The sequence below is a fragment of the Alosa alosa genome, chromosome 24 (genome assembly GCF_017589495.1).
Source record: "Alosa alosa isolate M-15738 ecotype Scorff River chromosome 24, AALO_Geno_1.1, whole genome shotgun sequence".
Classification (NCBI taxonomy): domain Eukaryota; kingdom Metazoa; phylum Chordata; class Actinopteri; order Clupeiformes; family Clupeidae; genus Alosa; species Alosa alosa.
The window spans coordinates 13,657,098-13,667,717 of NC_063212.1; the positions used below are offsets into that span (position 1 = coordinate 13,657,098).

General features: G+C 36.6%; 1 protein-coding gene across 1 annotated transcript; it reads right to left on the reverse strand.

Annotated features, from left to right (window-relative positions):
- Window positions 1-107: 107 nt before the first annotated feature.
- Window positions 108-9,326, reverse strand: LOC125289714 (C-type lectin domain family 4 member F-like). The gene is made up of 14 exons (XM_048236688.1): window positions 9,276-9,326; window positions 7,604-7,762; window positions 7,152-7,208; window positions 6,963-7,007; window positions 6,406-6,447; window positions 5,419-5,502; window positions 5,181-5,264; window positions 3,959-4,042; window positions 3,445-3,528; window positions 2,910-2,993; window positions 2,395-2,478; window positions 2,051-2,211; window positions 1,661-1,764; window positions 108-1,227 (listed from the first exon to the last, which is right to left on the reverse strand). The coding sequence occupies exons 1-14, from the start codon at window positions 9,313-9,315 to the stop codon at window positions 1,068-1,070; spliced, it is 1,272 nt and encodes a 423-aa protein (XP_048092645.1). The 5' UTR covers window positions 9,316-9,326; the 3' UTR covers window positions 108-1,067.
- Window positions 9,327-10,620: the final 1,294 nt, after the last annotated feature.

Here is a 10,620-nt window from a genome sequence, read left to right on the forward strand (position 1 = left end):
CAATTGAGTGATCTTTACAAAACCGTGCCCAACAAATTATGATCAGAGCCATTGTTCTGGACGTGGATCTTCACACAAAGTAACTCTGTGTTTAAATCTGCCTCTTACAGTAATACATTTACATTGTTGTTTTCTTTTTCTGTTTTGCAAAATTACATTTACATTTCTTTTTTTTAATTACAAGCACAAAGTATTTCCCTCTGAAGTACATCTCACCATCAGCAACTGTTTAGTTGACCACATACTGTACATTGTACAACAATCAAACAACCACAAGCAGGATATTTTTTGTTGCACTTTCAGTCAGATACTTTCAGTCAGATACTTTTAGAAAGTATTGTAACGTCGGTGTCTTTTGGACTGAGTGCTAGCCTCCCAGAATGCAATTTGTGTGAATGCTGGTTTGTGTAATGTGGTTTTAGTGAGTGTAATTGCGTTTACCTTGTCATGTACATATGTGTTAGCTTGTGTAGTCTTTCTTTATGTTGTACCTTATGTGATTTACGCGGTGTATTGAATGTGACTACCCTGCTTGTGTATCGTGCTTGTTTTCTTGACTTCCCTTGTGTTTCCTATGTAATGGTGTCTTGGTCTTGATATGTGTGTGATTCCCGCTTCTGCGAATAAACCTTTGATTGGACAACTGTGTGTCACTATCAAATCGTTACAGTATATTATGCAGCTAAATGGTGAACCTTTGGTCTTTTCTTATAATGGCTGTACTCTGGATAAATAAATAATTGTAAGGCAACAGAGTGGCTATTTGAGCACTCAATGTCTTTTTTGTGATGAGTGAAATCAGTTTACTTTGGTGAGAACTCTTCAGTATTATTTACAAAAGCTTGAACATATAAAAATGATGTACAGGTTACCAGAGGTAGGAAATGAATTACTTTTTGTACAAGTGACAGTGGATAAATAGAATGACAGTGGATAACACCAGAATGCATCAAAACCCCAACTCATGTTGCTCTCTGCCCTCTGCCCTTTAACATTCACGATGACCCATAATTCTGTGTAATACACATTCCTATCGTCCATAGTCACTGAGTGATCTGCTCATACAATCAGTCTGCTGCTTTGCTTTCACAGACTCTTTTATACTGTTCTTTACACAAGACATCATCCCAGTTTTTATTGGTCCACGTCATGATAACACAGTCCTCTTCCTCATTCAATTTGTCATCAGAATCTTCATCATCCTCTGGCTGACTCTCTTCCCAGAATCTGTGTACCAAAGAAGAGAGCACTGTTAAAAGCCAAGGCCATAGTATGTGCACTTTTAATCTCTTTAAAGGTGCTATGTGAAGGTTTTTTGTTTAGTTTAAAGGGGTCAGAAATAAAAAATAAAACATTAAAAAAGAACCTAGAAATAGCAACAGAATGGGAATAAACAACTACATCATGTCCTTCTCTATATTGTCCAGATATCCACTGATATTAGCTTGCAAACCAGCTCTCTTGTGATATCAAACTGTAACACTCTATTAAATGCAATGCAAGTCAATGCAGGAGTGGCTGCGTTCTAAACTAGAGAACTAAAATCCTAGAATTCCACATAGCTCCTCCTGAGTCACCTGCATTCACATGCTTTTCCATGTTCAAGCAACATTTTTTATAATGTATTTTACATCAGAAGAATATGATATGTGACACTCACTTTGGGGTTCTGAGGGCTGTGTTGTCCATCCAGCGCCAATCACCCTCTTTTAAAGAGTAACTCAGGCCAATCCAGTAACCTCCACCAGCCTTACTCAAGAACACCTGATAAGGCAGACAGACATACAGGCTTACATCTGATTTCAAACACAGAGACACTCAGACATACACACACACAAACCTTCAGACATTTTGTATTGTTTTTATTTATTTATTATTATTTTTTGCAGCTGCCCATACTTTTCATACTGCCCATATGAGAAACCACCCCTGTGTGTGTTTGTGTTTGTGTTTGTGTGTGTGTCTGTGTGTCTGTGTGTGTATGTGTGTGTTCATGTTACTGATCAAGGCATGTGTTATAAACACAAATTGAGACTACACTGAGCTGTACCTGTTCCTCCTCGGTCTCTATGATGACCAGGTGTCCTCCCAAAGACACACATGCATCCCTGCTCTGAGTCCAGTTCAGCCAATCATAGGAGAAGAAGTAGCACTTCCCACTGAAGTACTCCCAGCCATCTGCACAGCTTTTGTTCTTTTCAACCTGTAGAACTGGTAGTGGAGGTCAGAGTGTATACATTAATGTCAAGTTAGTGTGACTTTAAAATTATTTTGATTTTCAAATGATTGTTATTTTAGCCAATGATATGCCACTACAATATTGATTAAACTAAGCTCATAGTCTATATTAAAAGCAGTTTACAGAACTAAATTCAAATATATTTCAAGACTCACCGTGAAGTTCTGTCTGGATTTTGGACTTCTCTTTCTGGAGAGCCGAGTATAGGTTTTGTACATCCTCCCAGTTTGACTGGGTTACTGTCCATATAAATTAAATATTCATATATTAGAAATATTTATATGATAAATATGTATTTGCATTAGTTTTACTAAACTGTGTGCCTATTGTACTAAATTTGGCACTTGTGTTATTAAATGGTGCTCTCATTTGACTAGATTATGCTCAATTTAGGAAATTGTGTGCTTGAGCACACTAGTATGTGTATACACTAGCACAAATTAAATTATGCACACAATCTAGGAAAATTAGAGCATCATTTAGTAAAATGAGCGTACAATTTAATAAAATAAGCACATGATTTAGTAAAACGAGCTCATGTTCTCTTAATGTACAAAAAATCTTGCAATGACACCTCCTGGGCTCCATAGAAAGTCAGATACCTTTATGCATGTGTGAGTTTTATGGTGCAAGTTTACCAAGGATTGTTACTCATCTATCTTGAACTTACAATTTAACTGATGCTCAAGTTCTGTCTTTTCTTCAGAGAGAGTTTCATGTTTACTCTTCAAGTCTTCCAGCTCCTTCTCAGCCTCTGTTCAAGAAAGACAAATGTAGTTGAAGCTGACTCTGTCACCATGTACTGTAAGTGAATTGACCTGAAATGCACAGGTGCTGTTACATAATTCTTTCTCATTTCCCCTTTCTATGAAGGTTGATGGAAGAGGAAATGAAAAAGATATTGTACTCTACTGTAGTGTAGTCCACCAAATGGTGGCTGATCCCCCTTGAGAACCAATGAAAAATATGCCTCTCAAGCCATTGATTGCAGTGATCTTTTTAAACCTTGACCAAAACTCCTAAAGCACCATTATCTTCAGTGCAATAGGTATAGGTATATCACAGCTAGGGTGCCTTTAAATAAATACATTGTAAACTTCACCCCTGCTGACCAATGAGTGCCTTGTATAGATAGGAAATAACAATTAATTTCAGTTTTCTTTCAGTAACAATATTCTAGTTGAATTAGAGGAAGACAAACTCACGATGGAGCTCAACCTGGATGTTTGTCTTTTCGTGAGAGACAGATGTGTATTCACTCTTCAAGTCCTCCCAGTCCATTCGAATCTCTGTGAAAAGAAAAAAATGGTTTAACCTTGGCTAGTTGGCTAGATTGTTTTTCTTTCTCATTTATGATGTAATCAGAGGTGTTACGACCCTGTTGATTCTTTTTGGGGCTCCGCCCCTTTATTCTATATGCTGCCTGTCTTCTGTAAGTGTTAAGTACAGGGGTGGCGCCACATGTAGGACTTAATGGGAAATACAAATGGCATGAGTTATTTAAGTTGTATAAACACAGGTCTCAATTTGCAGTTCATTGGGACTATTCACTCTAAGTTAAGTTCTTGGAAGATGATGTTTTCCGTCCAGGACCTCAACACAAAAAGTACAAATATATGCACATATTCATTGCAATAGTGCATTCATTTATTGGATTGTTTATTTCAGTGTTATCTTAGTTATTGAAAAATTATCCTGGAAAGTGGCACTGAAACTCACGATCGAGTTGATTCTGCAGGACTTTCTTTTCTCCAGACAGAGAGATGTGGTCACTCATTAATTCTTCACATTTGTTCTTGGTCACTGTTTGAAAGAGGGAAGAGCATTTGAAATTAGTTGTCTCTATAGTCAGTCACTGTAATAGTTATGTAAATGTCTCTAAATCTAACAAAATTATTTTAAGTAAATGAAAATGTTTAAATGTAATATAAATGTGTAGACCTGAGTAATGTCAAATATAATCTGATATACTACAAAATATGCTTTATAAAGTTCAATTTATGTGACTGATCACCATGTGGCAGTAGCCATACTAGTGGACTCTAATGTGCTCACATCTTCATTGACAAGTAAAGGAAAATAATTTAACCAACATCTAAAGAACTTTGAAATGGTATCTAACACTATAACAAGGACTTATACAGTTATTGTATCAGAGGCACAATAAATACATTAGGAGACCATCACAGGTGCTCTGCCATGTTCTTAGGGAGAGTTGTTTATAAGCTTATACTGTAAGCTCAAGGAACCTTGAGAGATTCTATTCAGAATCAGAATTACTATATCAAACCTTAAATGACACTTCAAAGCAATACCATAAGGATTCTCAAAAGTGATTGGATGCTGGTGGATGTTCTGGACAACATCTTTTTAAAGCATTAAAGAAATGCAGTGCAGTTCTTTGACCTTAAAATAACAGCTTTAAACTCACTCAGATACAACACTGACCTATAATATGGATCTTTATGTATACTGTGGCGTGGCCAAAGCTGACCTGTGTCCAACACCCCAGCCAGCAGGACCCAGGCCAACAGGTCCACTGACCATTCTCCTCAACAGATTATGTGTGAGTCTTTTAGTCCCTTCTGGTCTGCAAGTCCTGCTAAATCTCAAATCGGATCTGTTGTTTTAGCTTAGTCGCTGATATTCAACTGTAAAAACTTTAGATTTGATTTTTGTCCTTGGATGCAAAACTATCCCATGGAACATTTGCAAGTAAACAAGAAAAGTAATTTCTGATATGCAATTATTTTTACTATATACATTTGAACATGCACAATTCAGCGAGTCAGCCGAATGAATGTCTGACCTAACACCAAAAGTAATAGTGATTCAGCATTTATCCTAATGAACAAAATAAATCAAACAAACAAAAATACAAAATAAAGAAAGGTATTTGTTCATAGCCCATGGTGTCCTTTAACGGGAGGATAGCACTCACAGAGAAGCTCAATCTGGAAGTCAGTCTTTTGTCTGAAGAGATTAGTATATTCAGTATGAAGATCCTTCCAGTTTAACTTCATCTCTGTTCAAACAAGTGGAATTCAATCAAGAGTAAATATTGATTATGAATAATGTTGGATGCCTGTAATTCTTTAAATTGTTTATGGACGCTGTAATTCATGTGTAAATTATCCTGATGGTTCATCTTGGGTGGTGGTATTGGATTCAGCACTCACGATCAAGTTGCTTCTGCAGTTCTGTATTTTCGTCAGACAGAGATGTGCGATCTTTCAGTAAGTTTTCCAGTTTCCTCTTGGCCTCTGTTCAAGAAATGGAAGTGGAGTGGAGTTTTTTTTACACCTTGACCAGGCAGTTCATCTCATGTTTTGATGGTGAAGATCTTTTTTGTGTCAGGATTCAGGAACATGCTCCATTTCTGTGTGTTATCTTCACCTTCACATAGTTGCCTAAATAATTGCCTGTAGCCTTATTTTTATGTGTACCTGGAGTATTGATGACCTTGTAAGTGGAGAAGTTATCTATTACCCAGTGCAACAGTCCGGCAACACCTGTCAATATTTCTATTACGATATGTAATTGCTGTAATTATCTATTACTGTTATATACAGAACAGTGATAACAGAATCAAACATGGGTGTACAAGAATGGCCCTTGAGCACAAAATGATAATACATCAGGCTTCAGAAGCTGCCTCGTAAAAGGATGACCGCTTTTGAGATTTACAGAGTTTTTGAGGCTATTGACTAGACACAGGTTTTATGTCAAAATGCATAATTGTGCATAAATGGTGTTGCGTGAAATCTCATTTGAGATAGTGTTTATAGACAATGAGTCTTGTAAAGTGAACTCAATGTCTGTGACTAAAAATGTGTGTTGTCGGAAGGGAACAATTCTAGACGACAGATATCTAATAATTCAGACCATGTTGAAAAAAAAAGCTGGAATTGTTCTACAAACTTTTCACCTGGTTGCTCAAGAACAATAGATTCCACTGGTGCAGCTACCATCATCTGGTGGTCATAGAACCACAATAACATCTCTATCCAGCATATTAGCAAATCTATATTTTGGATGACTAAACATCCTGGAATACAATTGAGTTCCCTAATATGTCTGCATGCAGCATGTCTCTTGAATGATATGTTTGAAAATAAAGTTAATAAAACAAAACAAAAAAGAGAATAATCTTGAATATATTTTACCCTCCAGTTCCTTCAAAAGTGTCCTAAATTCTTTCCGTGCATCTGCAGAGGAGGGGAGAGAAATTGAAAGCTTATGATTCAAGAAATTTACATCTAAACTCTGAGAGAGTTGAATATAATTTAAGACACCTGAGTGAAGTACTGCATCACAATCATAATTACTTAATATATATATAATAATAACAATATGGATACTTTTTGATACATTTTGAGATCATCCAATCAGAATGCTAGCGAGAAATCACATGACCATCTGTGAGCTTCTGAGATGTTTAACAAAGATGGCGGCATCACGATGGTAAAGTGAGGAAAAAGAGAGGCTTCTTGTATATTTTTTGAATCCGGGTCCCGTGAGCATGTGAACCCGATTATGGTACGAGCGCTGTAACCAGTTGTGCCACAGCAGCCTGAGCTATAGAGTTGTTGCCAGTCTGTTGTCCTGATTAGTTGCTCTGTGTCTCTGGTTGCCCGTTGCCGGCAACATTGCCCATAAAGTTGCCCCGTGTATCATCATCAGCTTATGGGGGAATTGTAGCATTTTATTTGAATTTGCTTACCATCAAGTTCCTTCTGTAACTGTATGGATTGTCCATCGATATCAGCTAGAGAAAGAACCAGATGGATAAAGTTATAGGAATGTTAAATGTTGATGCATGAATGAATTGCCATAGTATCTTGTTGGAACGCTAATACTGTAGTTGCCCCCACCCACCCCTAAAAAAAAAAAAAAGTTGGTGATAACTTACCAGTATTATTTCCAACACCAGACAGTAAATCCTTTTGACATTTTTCATGTAAAAGATCTATAGGAGAGTGAAAAAAAAAAACTTGATAATTGATATCAATAATATAAGAAGTAAAATAGGGTTTTACAGTACCACTGTTGTTATCAGTATACTGTATGAGCAGTGGCATTTATCACTCAGAAAAAGAGAAAATGCTGTAACAAAACTTCCATAATGCTCCATTATTTTCAGACATATAGATAATTAAAAAAACAAAAACAAATCATGTGTAAAATTTCTTTACAACTGACTTTTCATAAATGCCGAATTTAAACAAATCTAACAAAACATTTTGTTGAGAATTCAAGACACTACAACAGAGACCCGTGTACTAAGATGTTGGAGTGAAGCATAACAACTCAAAGCGAGTCCTGGAGAGTGTTGGGGAGGCAGTAGCCGTGTCCCATACTTACAGAGCACCCCCATGATGAGAGCCATGAGGAGCAAAGCAACACAGGGGGAGAGCAAAAGTTTGATTAGTTTCACACAAAGTCTCTTTGAGGCTCTCTCCTTGGGTTCTGCCTTTGCAAAGTGGTTTTCACCGTCAGCTGTAGAATCGGGTGGACCGTCATCTAGCCACAGCAAAAAGACATGAAGGCAATGATTTACTTTACTTTAATGTTTCATCGCAGCAATTTGACAGTTGTAAGTGACAGACATACTGCATGTACTGTATACTGTAAACACGTTAAAATGCAATATTGCTATGAACAAAAATCATGATTTCAGTCATGATTTTAGTGTATCAATATCACACACACACACACACACACACACACACACACATTGTACAACATTTTAGACAGATACATATTTGTTAGCTGCATTTATTAGCAATGTTGAAATCATTTTTGATTTTAAATCAACATGGTCATTGTTTAAAACAAGACTCACCACATGCGTTAAAATGACACTTTGAAGCGTTTTGATGTGGATAACTCTGTCACCAAATTTAATTTGATCTGTGATAGACATTTACACTACAGCCAATGACAATGTTCATCTGTAGACACTGGGCAAATATGTGCATGTCTACATATCAAACTCTTGAAGTCAACTATGTTCACACAGATCTAAATTCAACACAAGTAGTGCTGCGATGAACACTAGGTTAGTGTTGGTGTCAATCAGAGTTAACACAGCAAAATGCCCAGTGTTCAAAACAGGCAGAGTATTCAGCAGTACTTTTACTGCCTTATTGCACAATTCACAACACTGGGTGATCATCTGTCTCCCATGGAGTATTCTGCAAACATTTTAAACAATAAAAAATCAGAACAGATGATGACCCCAGGGGGTGTTAATTAAATCTTATGATAAATCTTATGTGGGTGGGCAGTCAGTATGGAGCAGCGGCACTGAGTGTTGATTCTAACTCAGGATACCACATGCTACACTGTGACGCACAGAAGGGCTAAAATAAACAGTATTATATTGTAATATTCTGTAAAACAAGGTATCACAGAATATAACAATACAACTACTATTAAAAAAACTAAATCCATTTATCAAATATCTCTGAGCAGTTGGAATTGGGATGTACATAGCTAAAAAAAACTCTGTAGTCAGTCTGAAGATACTCACAGTTTGAGGCCAACTCGGATACCAGTGTTAATTCCCAAACTTTCATATTAAAGCAAAGCAAAACAAGACAAAATAATAATATTCAGAACCGGTCCTTACCACCCGGTCTGATCTGATGTGTGTTATGCCATTTACTATTAGGAAAGGGTTTTGTTTCTTTTAAGATCTAAATAAAAAGCTAATTGTTAATTAGAAGAAAACAACATTGCTTCTCTGCACAAGTTTGACTAGAAATTCACTGCAGTTCATCTCACATTAATGGCTAATGCAGTTAAGACGATCCTCAGGTTCCGATAATACTGTCACAATATGATTAAGAATTAATGAATGTGATTAACAAATTGTGTTCTGTATTAGTCAGGACTGCATGCATCAGGTGTTTCCTAAATGCATGTTAGGCCAACTGCTAAATCTTATCCATTAATACATTTTCCATAGACCAAAAGTACAAAAAATCAGACTGTTATCCCAGTTATCAGAATAAAATTAACTTTACATTACCTTCCAGACTTTTCTGTTGTTTTGGAGAGAGCTCTTTCATCCCTACCGGAGGAGATCTAAACCATTTTCAATTAAGAGCCGAGTCATTCAAGATCACAGCTTTGTTGAGCAGGGTTGTCTCAGGATAATCTGAGATTAACTGTAATTAAAGGTTGATAGCTTGATACTCAAAGGAATTGTGTCTCTGCCGATAACGACACCTCTGTATAACAGTCCTTTACCTATAACAAAGGAGAAAATACGTCAGTTGAGAGTATCACTACTAAAATCATCAGTAGAAATAGAATCTCTGTATAATTTAATTTTTTTTATGTTACCTATGAACCAGTAATGGCATTTTATGGGGTTATCTTTTTTATATTTAACTTAATTCTTCAAAAACCCTAAATTCAAGTTTCAGGTTTGTGGGTAAAAAAAAGGTTTCTCCCCAAAACAAATAATAACAAACAAAAAAAACAGTAACTACATGTTCAGGACGATGTTCTTAATAAGCAGTAGGAAGATCAAGTGAGAGACGAAATGTTACCGATCTATCGCAAGTCGAGTGTTCCAAAAAGAAAATACACATGTTGACAATTCAGATGGTCAACAGCAGTCAACAGCAGTGAACATTCACTTTGCAAAGGTACATTTCCAGACGTCTGTTGCAGAAGTTCTTGGTGTCCTTGATGGAGTCAGTAACTTTGAAACTGTGAAATATCTATTTCACCGGCAAATACACTGTATTTTCTATACAGTCAGCATTAGAAGAACACCAAGTATTGAACCAGATCCCCCACAAACTAAATCCAATCAAAATGCAGTTTTCCAGGTGACATTTAAGAATGCCTCCACACCAATCAGAGTCTAAGGATACATGACAGAGATCCACATTAGCAGACAGAGGAGGGGAGGGAGCTTCTGGGCCAATGCCTTGGGGTCTTGCCAGGGATATCAGAGATACCAGGCTGACTAGGGCACTGCCTGAGCCGAACAGCCGATCATGCTCTCTGACCTGCCCTGACTGTAAGGTGTGAAATTGAAGCTGAAGACCGGAAAACATGTTTGTTTGGTTGTTTATTCTTTTTGTTTTACAATTGATTATTTTACAGAATGCTGTTCGCTATTTACATATCGCTGCTCTCGGGTGGAAACCTTGTATTTCCAAATCCATTAGTGTTCAGGAAATAAAAAACAACAACTTGTATTGTGAAAATATTTCAACATTGCGTTGTCAAAAAAACAGCAAAAATAACATATAATAGCAATGTCCTGTGTGAGTTTCTGTCATTATGAATGTTGTTCTATATTAGATTACATCTTCTATCCTGTCTTAAGTTGACTCAGATATTCAAATATTTTTTTC

Bases quoted from the DNA above. Each gene is read 5' to 3' on its own strand.
- LOC125289714 (XM_048236688.1), bottom strand. From the start codon at position 9,315: ATGAAAGAGCTCTCTCCAAAACAACAGAAAAGTCTGGAAG. The intron at 6,448-6,962 runs GTAAGCAAATTC...CCTCCTCTGCAG, and splicing joins GTTACAGAAGGAACTTGATG to ATGCACGGAAAGAATTTAGG. The intron at 2,212-2,394 runs GTGAGTCTTGAA...CTCCACTACCAG, and splicing joins AATCCAGACAGAACTTCACG to TTCTACAGGTTGAAAAGAAC.